This window comes from Tamandua tetradactyla, chromosome 6 (assembly GCF_023851605.1).
Source record: "Tamandua tetradactyla isolate mTamTet1 chromosome 6, mTamTet1.pri, whole genome shotgun sequence".
Classification (NCBI taxonomy): Eukaryota; Metazoa; Chordata; class Mammalia; order Pilosa; family Myrmecophagidae; genus Tamandua; species Tamandua tetradactyla.
In genome coordinates this window covers 22548549-22567476 of record NC_135332.1, presented here as the reverse complement: position 1 = coordinate 22567476, position 18928 = coordinate 22548549, and the positions used below count along the sequence as shown (strand labels likewise).

Below are 18928 nucleotides of genomic sequence, written 5' to 3'. Positions count from 1 at the left end.
AAGATCTCTGTGAACTGAGCACAACTGATTAAGGCACAGACAGTAAAACCAAGGCTGTGGGGTTGATTCCTGCAGAGCTCTAAAATGTGCCTCTAGCCATGCCTGACAAACTCTTCAACACATGCCAAGAAAGGGGTCAAACCCAGAAGTGTTCAGAGTTAAGACTCATAAAAACCAAGAATTCTCAAGGTGAGGAAACCTAGTCCAAGGGGTCCTATACCTAATTAATCCATTGACCTCATCCACTATGTGGCGCAGCTTGTAATAAGCATCAGTTGGAGGCAGCTTCAGCTCCAGGATCAGCCGGTCAATCTTATTAATACACACAGTGACCGCCAGCCTCTCTTGCACTGCATGCTTGATCAGGCGCTCTGTGTTCAGCATCACCTGAGAAACAGAAGGTACACAGAAGGTGGTAATAAATGCAAAGATGACAAAAAAGTTCAGGGCAGAGCCAAAGTGGATATTATCTCAATATACAGAGTTTGAAGGGAAAAGAAGAGCTGGGAAAATAGGTTGTTGAGCGGAAGGAGAGAGCACTTTGCTCAAAGGCCGATGCAGGAACATTTAATTGGGTATTCTGCAGGACTGAGAAATGAATAAATACACTGATGATGTTGGGAGGTTGGTTTCTCAGTTGTGGAAGAGGAACAGAGCAAAAGGAAGAACCTGCGGTGCTGGAATGGAATTGGGGGTTTCAGTAAGAACTAACGTTTTTGGTTTTGTTTTGCTTTAAATTAAAGAAGCTATAGGTTTACAGAACAATCATGCATAAAATACAGGTTCTCATATACCACCCCACCACTAACACCTTATACTGGTGTGGAACATCACATTTTTATAACTGATCCATTAAAGTTAATTAATGGTTTTTTAACATACATGTGTAGAAATAGATCTAGCTACTGTAGGTGTGTGTGTTATCTTGCTCTGTTCAGTGATAGGGCAAGAAGCCATGAGCACTCAAAGACTAGTTTTAGCTAAAAGGCACCAGAGCTCCTCGTAAAAATGGATGATTCCAGGACCAGGGCAGGAAAAATAGAAGATGAGTTTGGAACATCTTTTTGTGCCTGAAAGTGAGGAAGTGTTCAAAAACAGACAGAACACATCAGAAGGATGAAGGAGACAGCCTGAAGGAGCACTCACCAGTCAAATCTGGGTCAATAAGAACATCAAAATAAATAATGGTAGTAATGGATTATAGTCCATTGGATAAAGTAAGAACCCATGAATCCATTTTGATAATAAATAAATAAGCAATTGGGGGAAAAAGAAAAGCTCTTTCTTACAACAGAAGTCCAACTAATAAATACAAAAGGATTTAGGAAATTAGCATTTTACAATTCTCACAGAAATAAGCCAGAGTAATCAACAGATACTAAAACTAATGGGTGAATTTTGATAAGGAATAGAAAGCATACATAGATGGAAAGCATCTCCCCACAAGAGGAAAATAATAAATTATAGTGGAGAAACCTGGGAGACCCACCTTAACCAAATGATCAAAGTTAACATCCCACAAGTGGGATAAGGGATCTCTTATGTGATATCCTTGATGTGATATTCTGACAAGAATACAACATTACTTATATAATAGTCCTGCCCTAAATAACCTGAACCTAATCACGAGGAAGCATTAGAGAAACATAAATTGAGACATTTTATCAAATAAATGGTCTTGTGGTAGTTAGATTCAGTTGTCAACTTGGCCAGGTGAAAGCACCTAGTTCTGTTGCTGTGGACATGAGCCAATGGTACGTGAACCTCATCTGTTGCTTATTACATCTGCAGTTGGCTAGGAGGTGTGCCTGCTGCAATGAATGACGTTTGACTTAACTGGCTGGTGCTTAAATGAGAGAGTGCAATGTAGCTCAGCCCAAGCAGCTCAGCATACCTCATCTCAGCACTCGCAGCTCAGCCCAGGCATTTGGAGATGCAGAAATCACACCAGGGAAAGTTGTTAGAACCCAGAATACTGAAGAGAAGGCCAGCAGAGACCACCCTGTGACTTCCCACGTAAGAAAGAACCTCAGTTGAAAGTTAGCTGCCTTTCCTCTGAAGAACTAACTAAATAAATCCCCTTTTATTAAAAGCCAATCCGTCTCTGGTGTGTTGCATTCTGGCAGCTAGCAAACTAGAACAGGTCTGTACTGTTCAAAAATGTTAAGGCTCTAAAAGACAAAGAAAAGCTGAAGAAAAGCTCCAATCAAAGGAGACTAAAGAGATATGAAAGGAAATTCTATGTGTCATTCTGAATTAGATCCTAGCTCAAGAAAGAAAAAAAGGTTATAAAGGACATTATTGGGACAACTAGTGAAATTGCATAAGGTCTGAAGAATAAGATCTGCACAACAGTATTATATCAGTAATAAATTTCCTGATGTTGGTAAGTTGGTAACTGTATTATGGTTACATAAGTGAATGTCCTTGTTCTTAGGAAATACATTCTGAAATATTTTACTTTGAAATGGTTCAGAGGAAAAAACATAAATGTGTGTGTAGAACTAGAGAGAGAATTATGAAGAAAATGAGAGTGAGTTCTTTGTACTATTCTTGAGACTTTTTGCCAAATTTGAAATTACTCCAAAATGAGATACATACATATATTTTTTTAAAAAGGAAATTCTTGCCCCCCCTGCTGGTTATCTCACCAATGACAACACAAGTGAGGTTCAAACTGCCCAGACTTCCAATTTACAGAAAGGAAAGACTCCCTGGTTAACACCAATCTCTCTTTACTTTAGAAAAATTCATTATCGTGTTAAATCTTATTTCTATAAGTATACTCTCCTCTTTCCCTCATTTAAGTTTTTCATTTTATCTTTTTATTTCCTAGATGACAAGAGGTCCTATCATTCTGAGCTTCAGTGAGCAGGAAACAAGGAGGTCCATGATGAGAATTAATTTGGAGGCCCACGATGAAAATTAATTTTGAACTTGACTTACTGTTCTAATCAGAGTAAGTCTGACCATTACTCCCACAGACTCATGTTCTCTGGCTCCAAGCTCACTTGGTACTCTGGGTATTGTGGGGGGGCAAATACAATAGGGGAAAGGGCTCTAAGAGTTCAGAGTCTGACTCACCCCCTCAGCAGCATCGATGAAAAGGACTACTCCATCTGAGATGCGCAACCCAGCTGTGACCTCGTCAGAAAAATTCACATGTCCTAAAAAGCAAATACCATTGTGTAGTGTCAGGATAAGGCATAATTAACTTGTAGGGTAATCTGAGAGCACTGCAAAGCTTGTGAATGCCCATGTCCATATATCCTCTTCCCTCCTCCTCACAGTTCACTGTAGTGTATAAAATTCTACCATGATAAGAGCAACTAAAACAAACAAAATTTACATAGACAACTACAAAACATTACTAAAGAAAGAAAAGAAGACCTAAATAAATGGAAGGATATTCCATACTCATAGACTGATAGACTAAATACCATTAAGATGTCAATACTACCCAAAGTAATTTACAGATTTAATACAGTTCCAATCAAAGCTCCAACAACCTTCTTTGTAGAAATGGAAGTCGATCATCAAATTTATATGGATGGTGTCGAAAACTGATAGTAATTAATATTTTAAAATTTTAACTTATGTGTGAGACTGAAGCAAAAAAATGTTAATTTGGTACAAAATTTATATTTTGACTAGTGCATCTCCTAATATAACTTACGTAGGCAGCTTAACTGAACACCATAAGTTCTTGGAACCTTGAGAAGGGAATGAGATTTTGTTGATTTGTCCAGAGTGATGCCCTGGTAAATCCCGGATTTGAACACTGAATAAAAAAGTATTTGCAAAGTCCCCTTTGGGGAATGATGAGAAAGGGGGAAAATTCAACTTCCCCAAGTTGAATGCTTGATATTCTCAGAAGCAGTGCCGACAACCAAAGCTATAGGCTGAGCCCCCAGTCTTGGGGTTTGTTCATATGAAACTTAACCCCACAAAGGATAGGTCAAGCCTACTTAAAATTAGGCCTAAGGGTCACCCCTAAGAGAACCTCTTTTGTTGCTCAAATGTGGCCTCTCTCTCTCCAGCCAACACAAGCAAACTCACCACCCTCCCCATGTCCACATGGGACATGACTCCCAGGGATGTGGACCTTCCTGGCAATGTGGGACAGAAATCTTAGAATGAGCTGAGACTCAGCATCAAGGGATTGAGAAAACCTTCTCCACCAAAGTGTCAATGGCTGAGAGATTCCAAACAGAGTCGAGAGGTTATCCTGGAGGTTATTCAGGATATCACCTTGTTAGTCAAGATGTAATGGAGAGGCAGGAGGGAACTGCCTGAAAATGTAGAGTTGTGTTCCAGTAGCCATGTTTATTGAAGATGATTGTATAATGATATAGCTTCTACAATGTAACTGTGTGATTGTGAAAACCTTGTGTCTGATGCTCCTTTTTATCTACCTTATCAACAGATGAGTAAAACATATGGAATAAAAATAAATAATAGGGGGAACAAATGTTAAAATAAATTGAATAGATTGAAATGCAGGGAGGGGTAAGGGGTATGGTATGCATGAATTTTTTTCTGTTGTCTTTTTATTTCTTTTTCTGAATTGATGCAAACGTTCCAAGAAATGATCATGATGATGAATATGCAACTATGTGATGATATTGTGAATTACTGACTATATATGTAGAACGGAATGATCATATTTTAAGAATGTCTGTGTTTCTTTCTTGTCATATTTTAAAAAACATTTAAAAATTAAAAAAAAAATTTATATGGAAGGGTAAGGGGCCCTGAATAGCTAAAGTTATCTTGAAAAAGAAAAATGAAATTAGAAGATTCACACTTTCTCATCTTAAAACTTGTAACAAAGGCACAAGAATCAAAACAGCATGGTACTGCCACAAAGTCAGACATATAGACCAATGGAAGAGAACTGAGAGCTTAGAAATCAACCACTCACATTTATGGCCAACTGACTTTTTTTTTTTAAACATTTTTTATTGTGAAATATTACACACACATATAAAGAAAAGTGATAAATTTCAAAGTACAGTTTAACAAGTAATTATAGACATGGTAAAGGTAAAATCAGAGATTTATAATACAGAATATAGGGGACTTAGAGATACACAGAAACTTGAAAATGGTGAATAGTTTGCTAGCGAGGTTAAACTTAATTGTAAGGGAACAGACAGAAGTAAAGGTGGTTCATTAATGGGTCTCTAAGCAATACTACCATATTGGAGGTGAACATGATTGAAAGGGGTGTATAGACTCATGTGTCCCATCAATTAACATTAAAAATATAAATAAGTTCTCACAAGAACTACTACAGAGGTATGAATCTTGTACATAGAGTGTATAATTTCAGGGTGTAGGGGGAAAACTGCCATTGCACATTATGGGCTATCTTGAACAAGAAAACATCAATAGTACCGTAGCAACACCAGGGGTACATAATGGAGGGAGGGCCAAGAGTTAGGGGGAGGTTTGGATTTTCTATTTGGTGAGGATGTGTTTATTGGCTATCATTCTCTTTGGAACAATGAAATTATCTAAAATTGAGAGTGTTGATGGACTGTTGACTTTGGATATTAAACACAAAGACCAGTAGATAGAGGTGGCTGAAAGATGCACTGACTGAGAAGTAAATTAGTGAACGATAATGTAAGCATATAATCGAACACAGTGCTGCTACAAAAAGGACTAAGTAGTGAGGCATGCAACAATGTGAATGAATCTGTGGGACAATTGGTGAGGCAAAATAAGCCAGAAACAAAAGAGCAAACACTGTATGATTTCATTTAGAAAATACTTATAAGAAAATTGGGGCCTAGATTGTAAGCTCTTATAGCAGTCACATTTAGCCTGGAATGGTAATAATTATTTCTGGATTTTGAGGGGCTATCTTATATATGCATAACCTGTTATTTAGAGAAAAGAATGAAGCCAATTGAGTCAGGATTAAGGTAATACAGAATACAGGGGTAAGGAAGACATTGCCTCTATTTTAAAACTTGACCTACTCTTTGAGACCAAAGGAAAAAAGTTTTATTGTGTCCAGAACCTAGGTTTTTTGTAGCACATAATCTAACTCAACTTGTCTGGATAGATCATTTAAACAATACAAACACAGGGAGCCCAGAATAAGAATGAGACCCTTTAATCCTGTATAGCTTAATGTAATGCCTGGTTACATCCAAGAGTATACTAAGCAGATAATAAAAAAGTATTAGCAAACTCCCTTGAGGGAAGGGAGAAAAATTATGGAACTATCAAATTTTACCACTGGGAAACCCCAGATACTGTGCCAAACATCAGGAACACCCAAATCATTAGGCTAAGCCCTTGCAAGATCTTGAGGCTTGCTCTTGTGAAGATTATGTATGTGGTGGAGAAGCTTAGCCTACCTATAGGTATACCTAAGAGTCCAGAGGACCTCTTTTGTTGTTCAGAGGTGGCATCTCTCTAAGCTCAGCTCTGCAAGTGAAATCATTTGCCCTCCCCACTATATGGGACATGACATTCAGGGATGAAAGTCTCCCTGGTGGCATGGGAGATGACCCTGGCACTATGGCATCAACAATGCCATCCTGACCAAAAGGGGGAAAACAAGTGTAACAGATAAGTATCAGTTGCTGAGAGAGTTCAAATGGAGTTGAGAGGTTACAGTGAAGGTTACTGTCATGCATGCTTCAGTTAGACATTACTACCTATCATAATTTGCTAAAACCAATCCTGCCAATCCTAGAGAATACCCAGGGCATTATATAAGATTGTACAAAGGCTCCATGCACTAGGGTAACACTCTAAAACCTACAACTTCCATGTGGGTCCCTGGACCAGATAAGTCCTGAAATGCAGAGGGGCAAGCCCTTCCAGAACATCAACTAGTTCCATCCATCCCCTAACCCATATTATCAACAGCCCTTTCCAAAATGGAAAAGTTAGAATGGGAATAGCCCAAATACCCCTAAAAAGTGGGAGAAAGATCAAAGGTAATGGTGGAGTTATACAGAGAAGGTAGGGTTTAACAAATGAGAATGAGTGCTGAATCATGAAACTGATATTTCTTTTAGCCTTCAGTACCTTAAAGCAGCTAGAAAGAAAACCTAAAATTGTGGAAGTGTAACCCATTCCAAACTCTGAAATCTGTTCTGCAACTAATTGATGTGTTGTACTTAAAAAAAAACCCACGTAGTTACAGAGCAAATTTCAAAGTAAAGTATGGATTACATTTCCACATGTCAGGTAATTCCTTCTGGTTTTCTAACACATTAGAAACTAAAAAGAAATATCTATATAATGAGTCAGTAGTCATAATCACTTGTTAAATCCTAACTTCCTGTTACAACCCCTCCCTCTCACTTGATCATTCTCTCAATCTTGAGGGATATTTGGGCAATGACCATTCTAACTTCATGTTGAAAGGGGGTCTCAACATTATGAATAATGGAACGCACCTGGTTGTTGTTTTAGGCGAGATCTAAGTTTCAGAACTTATCTGCATAGGAACAATGTGAAGGTTTTAAGTTTCTGAAAAACAAACTTACTATGTTAAAACTTAGAGTCTTAGAAAGAGCCCTGTGTTTTCCTTAGGGTTTTCAGGAATACTATTGCTTGGAGCTTGGCATACCGTGGCAATTTATAATATCTGGCTGAAGCTTACATAAGAGTAACCTCCAGAACGATCTCTTGACTCTATTTGAAACCTCTTAGTCACTGAAACCTTATTTTGTTACATTTTCTTTCCCCTTTCTGGTCAAGAAGGCATTCTCAATACCACAATGCCAGGGCCAGGCTCATTCCTGGGAATCATGTCCCACATTATGGCCAACTGATTTTTAAAATAAAATTTTTGGGGGGTGCGCATGGGCCAGGAATTGAACCCAGGTCTTCCATATGAGGCCTGTCTACCAAGTGTTCTACCACTGAACTACTCATGCACCCTTGGCCACCTGATTTTTGATAAGGTGGCAAAGATACTCAATTGGAAAAGAACAGTCTCTTCAACAAATGGTGCTGGTAAATGTGGATCTCCATTTGCAAAAATGAAGACCCTAACTTCACACCATATACAAAAATCAACTCAAAATGGAACAAAGACCTAAATATAGGAGCTAGAACTATCAAATTCCTGATATACTAACTAAAGTCAAAGAAACCATTGCCTAACAGAGGGTCCTGAAGATGCTTCCAATGTTTCCCTGTGTTTTCTTTTAGGAATTTGATAGCACAATATGACCTAACTGTAATACAATAATGTTAGTACACTGAATGAAGTTGAATGTGAGAATGATAGAGGGGGAAGGGCTGGGGGCACATATGAAACCAGGAGGAAAGATAGATAATAAAAGACTGAGATGGTATAATTTAGGAATGCCTAGAGTGTACAATGATGGTGACTAAATGTACAAATTAAAAAATATTTTTGTATGAGGAAGAACAAAGTAATGTCGATATTGCAGGGTACTGAAAATAGATGGTCATTCATATTTTAAAACTTCAACTTCTGTGTGAGACTAAAGCAAGAAATGTTTATTTGGTGCAAAATTTATATTTTGATTGGTGCATTTCCTTATTTAACTTATATGGACATTTTAACTGAACATTATAAGTACATGGAACCACGAATAGGGTATGAGATTTTGTTTATTTGTCCAGGTTAGTGTGATGCTTGGATAAGTCCCAGAGTGATTTGAACGGTGAATAAAGAAGTACTTGGAGAGTCCCCTTGGGGGAATGGTGAAAAAGGGGGAAAAAATTCAACTTCCCCATTTGGAGAATTCCTGATATTCTCGCAAAGAATGGAGACAACCAAATCAATAGGCCAAGCCCCCAATCTTGGGGTTTGCCCCTATGACACTTATCCCTGCAAAGGATAGGCCAAGCCTACTTAAAATTAGGCATAAGAAGCACCCCCAGAGAACCTCTTTTGTTGCTCAGATGTGGCCTCTCTCAGCTGAAACGGCAAGCAAACTTACTACCCTACCCCCCTCTATGTGGGACATGACTCCCAGGGGTGTAAACCTCCCTGCAACATGAGATAGAAATCCTAGGATGAGCTGGGATTCGGCATCAAGGGATTGAGAAAAACTTCTTGACCAAAAGGGGGAAGACAGAAATGAGACTAAATAAAGTGTCAATGGCTGAGAGATTTCAAATGGAGTCAAGAAGTTATTCTGGAGGTTATTCTTATGTATTATATAGATATCCCTTTTATAGTTTATGGTATATTAGAGTGGCTAGAGGGAAGTACCTGAAATTGTAAAGCTGTGTTCCAGTAGCCATGTTTCTTGAAGATGATTGTATGATACAGCTTTTGCAATGTGATTGTGTGATTGTGAAAACCTTGTGTCTGATGCTCCTTTTCGCTACGGTATGGACAATGAGTAAAAAAATATGATAAGAAATAAACAAATAATAGAGGGAACAAAGGTTAAAATAAATTGAGTAGACTGAAATACTAGTGGTCAATGAGAAGGAGGGGTAAGGGATATGGCATGTATGAGGTTTTTTTTTCATTTTTATTTCTTTTGCTGGAGAGATGCAAATGTTCAAAAAAATGATCATGGTGATGAATACACAACTATATGATAATATTGTGAGCCAATGACTGCAACCATGTCAAAAATGTTTGTATGTCAAGAATGTATGTCTGTTTGTTGTTAACAATACAAATATTAAAAGAAAACAAAAAGGGCAAATGACTCTAAAGGACATCTCTCCAAACATTACAAATGGCCAGAAAGCACATGAAAAGATGCTCAACATCATTAGCCACCAGAGAAATGCAAATCAAAACCATAACACGTACCATTTTACACCCATTAGAATGACTGCTACTAAAAAAACGAGAATAACAAGTATTAGAGAGGATGTGGAGAAATATGAACACCCATTCATTGCTGGTGGCAACGTAAAATGATGCAGCCAATATGGAAGACAGTCTCGTGGATCCTCAGAAAGCTAATTATAGAACTACCATATGCCTGGTAATCCCACTACTAGATATTTAGCCAAAAGAATTGAAAGCAGAGGCTTGAACAAATATATGTGCATTTTAGCATTATTCACAATTGCCAAAAGATGGAAGCAATTCAAGTGTCCATCAACCAGTGAATGGATAAATAATGTCATCTATACATACAATGGAACACATTATTCAGCTGTGAAAAGGAACGAAATCCTGATGCAGGTGACAACACGGATGACGCTTGAAGGCATCACGTTTATTGAAATAAACCAACACAAAAGGACAAATATTGTATGATTTCACTGATTTGAAACAATTAGAATAATCAAACTCATAGTCACAATCTAGACTATAGGTTATCAGGAGTTGGGGAGGAGGGATGGGCAGGAGTAGTGGTAGTGAATAGAGAATGGGAAGCAAAGGCTTACAATGTACAGGGTTCCCATTTAGAATGATGGAAATGTTTTGGTAATAGGTGGTGGTAGCAGTGGTAGCACAACACTGTGACTGCAATATACAGCACTGAAATATATATCTGAATATGATTAACAGGAGAAATGTTAGATTGTATATATGGTAAGAGAATAAAAGTAAAAAAAAAAAAATCCATGGAACTACACTACATAAACAGTGAGCCCTAAGTTAAACCATGGACTTTAATTTTGGTACAATTATAAAAATGTGTTATCATCGATTGTAATAAATGTTCCACACCAATGCAAGGTATTGGTGGTAGGGTGGTATATGGGAATCCTGTATTTTATGTATGATTATTCTGTAAACCCACAGCCTTTTAATAAAGGAAAAGAAAAAAGAGGCTACCATGAGATTGGAATACACACTACAAGTTTATAATCAGTGTTAAATTTCTTGAACTTGATAACTGTATGAAAGGTGGTTACATAAACGAGTATCCTTGTTCTTAGACATATACATGGAAGTATTATTAAGTAGTCAAGGAGCATGACATATACTGCTTACTCTCACATGTTTAAAAAAGATAAACTGATATGCTGACAGAAGGATGGATGGATGCATGGACAGACAGATACAATGATACGGCAAACGTGCAAAATGTTAAAAGTTGGTGGATCTGGCTATCTAGGTGGAAGGTACATTGAAGTTCTCTGCATGAGTTTTGTATTTTTCTTTGCAATTGTCCTATAAATTTCAAATAAAATGTTTTTTTTTTAAATTCTACCATTAGAGTCACATCTTTGGATTAAAGCTTTTATATGGGAGGCCCTCATGTATAAAACAAGGGGAATGTTTTACCTAAGAAGGCATAGCACGTTCACACTGTCTCACACACCAGCTTAGTCTAAATTAGCAGTCCGCAGAGTTTTGTGGTACACACAGCAATTCTGGAGGAAGGAGACAGGACAAAGGAAGGCCTGGAGCATGGAAAATTGTTCTCACCCAGGTGGTGCAGGAAGAATGGAATTCAAGAGGTGTGGGTGCACTGGGCACCTGAGGGGGGTGAAAAAGGCACATCTGCGCCAACCCCAGATTTCCTATTTAAAGCTCTGCCCTGACTTGGTTCTTTACACAGAGAAGGCGTAATCATAGGGCAAGGAGTGCTGCTCACACACTAACCTGTATGGTCACCTTGTGGTTGGTGTGCAGCCCCCAAGTCTCCCTCAGGAGATTCAGAGTACCTGAGATCAGGGATCACATCTGATTCACTTTCCCCCACTAAGGTCTGGCACAGAATCCAAGACAAGTGGAAATGAATCTGTGAACCAAATTCCCTAAATTTAAATGTTCTAGAGTATAGTAAAGAGAGGAATGACAGCCTGCTGTTTACTAATTAACTAGTCAAAAGCACAGGAGATAGTTTGAACAGAAAATCATTTCAGCGAAGGTAGAAGGAATGCAAAAACAAAGATCTGCTCTGTTCTGCTCTGGAAAGTGGGGGCACAAAAAACAGAGGACAAGTTCTGATGGTAAAAGGTCATGCCCTACCTGGCGTGTCCATGATATTGAAGAGATATGATTTTCCTTTGGTATCTGGCAAGACCACTGTCACAGGAGTGCTTTTGATGCCAACCCCTCTCTGAAAGTCACAAAGACAGAGGAGTCAAGATTTCCTCCCATGCAAGAGGGGCTCTGTCTGCTCTTAGGTTTGCCAGTTAATGGTAAATTACACTGACGTCTCTCCTTGTAGCAGGTGTCACTTTTATTAGGTCTCTATACAACATGACCCTGAAGATGAAATATCACGGTATTAAAGAGGACTTTTTTTTGTTTGATTCAAATGCAAAAACATAAAAATAAAAATGAACAAGACAGCAAAGTAGTATCAAACCTTAACAGAGAATCCAGAGTCCTGGAATCTTATCCTCCCTTCTACTGAGCCAATTCACACATTGGAAACAAAAGTAATAACTACATATCATATAAGTAAAAAGAAACATTCGGGGCATTTTAGTTTTTTTTTAACAGAAGTATTATAAATGCTATAACAGGAAATAAGTATTTAAAGAGACTTTAGTTGAATACCTGTAATTATAGATTCTTTCCCTTCCTTGCTTTAATTTTAAATTGGTTTATGAAACATCGTACAAACCGGTTTAATGATAATTACTTAGATTTTTTTTAACATGCCTAAAAATAAGCTAACTTAAATATCCATTCTAGGTGGATAAGAGTTCCATATGTTAATTGTAAAAATATTAGTATCTTCCTATTTTCCTGAAATCAGGAAAATATTTAGTAACATAGGTCACTACTATAACAATGCAGATATTTGTAAGAACTTTCTAGTTGATATTCTGAGAACATTCACAGTTTTGACACCTGAGCAAATGGTATCTAAATTGGTACTTAATACTTAGAATTTAAGAACCTTGCTATTTGAATATGTAGATTTTTTTCTCGTTGCCTTAATTTTAAATTGGTTTATGAAACTTACTGCACACAGGCTTTACACTGATTATATGCATACTTTATTTTAAATATGCCTATGGTTAAGCTAAGATACCCACTGTTGTGGTTCTAAGTGTATTGTGTGTTTTCTTAAATTAAAAAAAAAATTAACAAAAAATAAAAAATAAAAATGGGGGCAGGCCACGGTGGCTCAGCAGGTAAGAGTGCTTGCCTGCCATGCCCGAGGACCCAGGTTCGATTCCCGGTGCCTGCCCATGTTAAAAAATAATAATAATAAATAAACAAATAAATAAAATAAAAATAAAAATGGGCAAAAGACATACACATTTTTCCAAAGAGGAAATAACAAATGGCTAAAACACATGTGAAGTGTGTTTCATCTCACTAACTATAACAGAAATGCGGATCAAAATCACAATGCGATATCATCTCACACCTATTGTAATGGCCACCATTAAGAAATAGGAAAGCACAAGTGTTGGAGAGGACGTGGAGAAATAGGAACACTTATTCACTTCTGGTGGTAATGTAAATGGTACAGCTGCTGTGGAAGATGGTTTGGCATTTCCTCAGGAAACTAAATAATGAGTTGCCCTACAACCTGGCAATTCTGGTACTTAGTTTATACCCAGAAAATTTCAAGGGAGTGACACAAACAGACATTTGTACACCAATGTTCATTGTGGCAATAATCACAATTGCGAGAAGATGGAAACTGGGTGTCCATCAACCGATGATTTGATAATAAAAGTGGTATACAGATATGATGGAATAGTACACAGCAGTAAGAAGGAATTAAATCTTGAAGCCTGTGACAACATGGATAAAACTTGAAGACATGCTGAGTGAAATATGTCAGACACAAAAACTGTACAGTTTCATTAACATGAACGAATTATAATATGTAAATGTATGGTCATAAAACTTAGAATACATACTACCAAGATATAGAACGATACTAAAGAATGGGAACTGGTTGCCTAATATGTACAGAGTTTATAACAACGTTGAACTTAAATGTTTGGAAACAGAGGTGAAAGTCTCTTATTATTGGGATTATGATTAACAATTCTGAATTGTAGATGAATGTGATTTAGAGTCAGGCATGTCACCACAAGGAAAGCTAGAGCTTAAAATATGGGATTGTATAACACAGTGAACCTTGTGGTGGATGATGTTCATGATTAACATTACAAATATAAATAAGCGCTTTCATGAACTAACACAGGTGCATGGCACTTGTACAAAGAGTTAATGAGAGTTAATGAGAGTGGTATATGGGGGGAAAGTACCTACTGCAAACTACAGAATATAGTTAAAAGTAATATCTTAATTTTTTTTATCAAATGTACCTCACCAAGACTAAAGGTCAATAATGGGGGGAATAACGGGTATAAGGCATTTTGGTTGCTCTATGTCTGTTTGTTATTCTTTCTTTTTGGAATAATGAAAATATTCTAAAATTGATTGTGATAATTACACTAGGTGATGACACTGTGAGATATTGTAAACTATGGATAGACTATATGGTGTATGTATATCTCAATAAAATTTGCAGTTTAAAGTAAAATGATTAAATAAAAAAACCTTTAGTTGAACAAATATATAAATATATTTTCAAAAAAACAGCAATAGCTAACATTCATTGAAAAGTTAGCAGGTTTTCAAATTCTTGTATCTTAATCTTCTTATGTACTTGAGCTTTTCATGTGGTCATTTAGGAAAATCAGACAGAAATAAGGGAGAAGGGGAAAGAGAAGGGATCAGAGGGGAAGGATGAAGACCCAAATGGAAAGACAGAAAGAACAACCAGACAGAATGGGAAGACAGAGCCATAATATTCACTTGATACAGAAAGAGAAGCACAATGACACATAAATTTTTAAAAAGACCCTTCTCCTAGGAAGAAATCATCATATGTACGGAATCATCTTATAGGTATTAAGGATGATACCATTTTTTAAATCAATTTGAGCTGCAACATAGAACATAAATGTAGTTATCACCTCTTAGAATGTGCCCTTATTAGGCCAAATTATATCCAGTCAAGATCAGGTGGGTCCCTACTTACACAATAATTAGTCTACCTGGCTTTCTTCAAGTTATAAATCATGGGATTATTGGGAGAAGCAGGGGAGATAAACAGGTATAGGGTGTGGGGTGGGGTTTAGACCAAAGTTCTACAGTAAAGATTCCCTTATGTTCCCTACAAAACTATTACAGGTTGGGTCTGGTGTGGGCAACAATCTGATTTCCTCAAGGCATACTTACCTCCTGCTCAGTGAAGAGGATGTCAGTGTAACAAAGCTGAAAAAAATTAACTGTCATTACCAACTGAATTCATAATTCTCACCCACATACAAGCCATCAATCACTTTTACTCACCACCTCCCAACTCAAGGGGTTCTGCCTCAGGAGAACAGACTGAAAACAGCAATTCCAGACAATGAGACCAGTGTCCTCTCAGCTGAAAATTGCTCCTGGATGTGTGTGTTGAGGGGAGATTGGTCAGGGCAGGAGGGAGAAGGGGATGGATCACTGAAGACTAGGTATGGCTGGAAAGCTAAATTATATCAAATGTACTGAGTTCTTCAATTGGGTAGGGAAGACCAGACCAGCTTTCATGGAACTCCCGCATGTCTAAGCATCAATCTGGCAGAGACTCAACACTTATGGCACTGAGACTTGTAGCCACTTAGCCTCATTCAGAAGCATTTAAATTTATCATGAAAACAACAACATTCAATTGTATCATATTTATAGAGCAGCTATTAATACAATGACAGGAAAGAAGAGACTATAAAAGTCAGGCTATATCAGAACAGAGGAGGGATCCCAAGAGTAGAACAGATTATCCAAAAATATCACAGAGGTTGTATTCTCTATGCTTCCAAGAAAGGTGAAATTAAAGGCTATTAACAGAGATTACAATTATAAAGCAGCACTTTGTAGACATCATTACTTATAAAGACAGTAGGAGGGGGGAAGGAAGGGGAAGGAAAGAGACACACTTGTATATTCTGAATGGTTCATCCTAAACCTTCTACAGCAGTTCTACTTACATCTTGGTCATAACGTTTTCTGATTTCCGGATGAGTCTGCTCTATTAAACAATCTACAAAACATGTCTGAAAGGGAAGAGAAGGTTAAGACCTGCCAATTCCAAAAGAAAATCTACTGCTCTCAATACACCATACAATTTAGGGATAAGGAGGGCAAAGAGGATTATGGGACAGCAAAGGATTAGTACTGAAGCCACAGGATTATTTTCAAAAGAAAGATGAAATCTTTCTTGGAGAAGCATCCCTCAGGAAATAAAAACTTATACAAATCAGAGTAAGGTTCAATTTCCTCTTTTCCATACAGATGTAGACACAAGGTTCGGGCATGCAAATTACTTAGAATCCAGCTCCAGTTATTACTCAGGAGAAACTAGACTTTTACAAAGCAATTTCACAATAAGCATGGAGCCTGGGAGTCAGGAGGCCCAGCTTTATGACCTCAAACCTCAACTTTTTGACTCTGAGGCTGAAAAAAATGAGCTAGAACAAAGAAGAATCCTGTTCCAAGCAGTCAAAAGGTCTCTCACCTTCCCATGGTGAAGATGTCCACAAAGGGTCACATTTCTGATAAGCTCCGAGTTGTCCATCAGATCTGCCAAGAAACTAAAAGGAGAGAACAGGGATTTGGGCAAAAATTTTCAAATGGAGTGGTGCCCCACACCTAAAGGTGTTTTAGGTATTTTGGCCTGGAATAACTTTCATACCAACTAGAGAACTGTTCAAAAGCAGATAGGGATTTTCACAAAGACATAGTTCTGGCTTTAGGAACGGAAAGACTTATCTATGAAATGACACACTCGGGGTATGAAACATATTGGGAATTCTGACAGTACAATAATGAGATCAAAAGAAGTGACAAGAGAATGAGCCAAGGTGACTCAACAGGCTGAGTTCTCGCGTGCCTTGCCAGAGACCCAGGTTCAATTCCTGGTGCCTGCCCATGTAAAAAAAAAGTGAGAAGAAAAACAAAAACAAAACAAAACCACATCTACATGAATACAGTCCCTTTTTAAATCTTGAGGCTAAATGCTATACACATTCCATTGATGCCAGGGGGGCTTAAAACCACTTTGGGAGCTTCTCTTTTGAAACAGAGGTAGTAGTTCACAAGACATTCGGGAAACCCTATCTTATTAGTGATGTTGAGACAAAGGACTTCCATCTTGATCAAAGTCAGGACTGTCTTACATATATATGGCAAGTAGCATTCAGATGACTTCAGTTCTTTTAAAAATCAAGTCCACTCTTGTGTTGGTTTGAAACTGTTATGTACACCAGAAAAGCCAAGCTCTTCTAATCCTAATCCAATCTTGTAGGAGCAGATTTATTGTTTGGGTGGGATCTTTTGATTAGGTGGTTTCCTGAGAGATGTCTCTGCCCATTCAAGGTAGGTCTTAATCTGCTTACTGGAGGCCTTTAAGAAGGAACCATTTTGGAAAAAGCTTCAGAGCTGATAGACATTTGACATACAGGGGGAAAAAAAAAACACTCCCAGGGAAGCTGTCTGAAACCAGAAGCCAGGAGAGAAAGCCAGCAGACATCACCATGTGTCGTCCTTCTGTGTGACACAGAAACCCCAAATGCCACTGGCCTGTTCTTCAGATATTTTTTTATGGATGCCTTAGTTTGGACATTTTTATGACCTTATAACTGTAAACTTAAAACCTAACAAATCTGCTTTATAAAAATCAACCATTTCAGGTATATTGCATTCTGGCAGCTTTAGCAAATTAAAACAACTCTCAAAGATAGGAGATTTTTAAAATCTCACCATTGAGAACACGAAGGAATATGAAGCAAGACCTGAAGACAAGTGAAAAGTTGTTTCAAAAATATCTGAATGATGACAGATGAGCTGACTATTTCAGAAGGGGCCCTATTTTTTTTTTTAGATGTGAGCATGTCTAAAAATTTCATTATCTAATAATGAGTCATAAGCACTTCAATACAGGAGGTCTTTACAAGTGCATTTCATTAGTGAAAATGTTTCCACCAACAGTTTGCAGTATGAAAAGCCTAAGTGATTCTACGCATATGTCTACCTCCTGGCAGATATTTATATCAAAATAAAAAGTTCATAGTGTTCACCAGTTTCACCAAGTCAAAAGATACTCTGTTGGCCCCGACACTGATAATTACAATATCCAGTTGTGTCTGAAAGGCTGGCTTACAATACCAATTTAAAGGTTTGGAAAAAGAGAAAATAGCTAAGATCTGAATGAGAACCAAGAGAAAAATCAAGATTGAGCCTAAATATCCCAGTAGCCATATAAGCCGAAAGAAAATATGGCAGATTGTAGGGAGAGATTTTTGTTCAAACAATCCACTATCTACATCACCCACAAACTACCTCCTATCTCTATGAAAACACAAACCCACATTATTTCTGCAGACAGGTTGAGAGACCTTATAACTTACTCCATTTCATACACTGTGACAGGTAATGTCTGCTCCATCAGGGTGAATTTTTTGGTTTTCACTGGCTTAATAATGGGTTCTAGGAAAAAAAAAATGTGGTTGAAGTACAGGTAGACATAAAACATAAAAATATATAGCTTTATTCCACTAGACAGAGCTTTTGGAATGTATGATACATGACAACTTATTTTCTTCTCAGCAAACACAGGCTGAGCACATTCTGACAATGAATTCTGGCAAGAGAGTGAAGAATTTTGAATTGTGAACTGAGGAGTTTGGACTTCATTTGTGGGTGGGTGGGAAGGAGAAAGAATGGATACATGTCAGTTCAAAATCTCACCTTGCATTTATACAGTGGAACTACTTTCTAGAAGATCAATAATAATTATCCAGAAGATTATTAAAAAGGTGGAAAATCAGTACTGTGAGGATTAGCTTAAAAGCTTGGCACTATGTGGTAGGACACACCAGATCACAGGAAAAATGTAGTAAGATCCTCCAGCACATAAAGGGATGCTAAAGAAATAACTCTTATTTACTTAGAAATAAGCTAAAAGTTTTGCTGCGTATTAAAACAGGGTTAACCAAATCTCTGTCCAGAAATAGTACCTGAATGTAG

The 18928-nt window shown here is 37.6% G+C and overlaps 1 protein-coding gene across 1 annotated transcript in view; it reads right to left on the bottom strand.

Annotated features, from left to right (window-relative positions):
• Window positions 1–18928, bottom strand: part of EFTUD2 (elongation factor Tu GTP binding domain containing 2) — a 53537-nt gene that overhangs the window by 17768 nt on the left and 16841 nt on the right. The window contains exons 4-10 of the mRNA XM_077164126.1: window positions 18310–18388; window positions 16419–16494; window positions 15892–15957; window positions 15101–15136; window positions 11906–11996; window positions 3085–3167; window positions 221–387 (exon numbers count right to left, since the gene is read on the bottom strand). Of these exons, the coding sequence (XP_077020241.1) occupies window positions 221–387; window positions 3085–3167; window positions 11906–11996; window positions 15101–15136; window positions 15892–15957; window positions 16419–16494; window positions 18310–18388 (598 nt within the window). The remainder of the gene's footprint in view (window positions 1–220; window positions 388–3084; window positions 3168–11905; window positions 11997–15100; window positions 15137–15891; window positions 15958–16418; window positions 16495–18309; window positions 18389–18928) is intronic.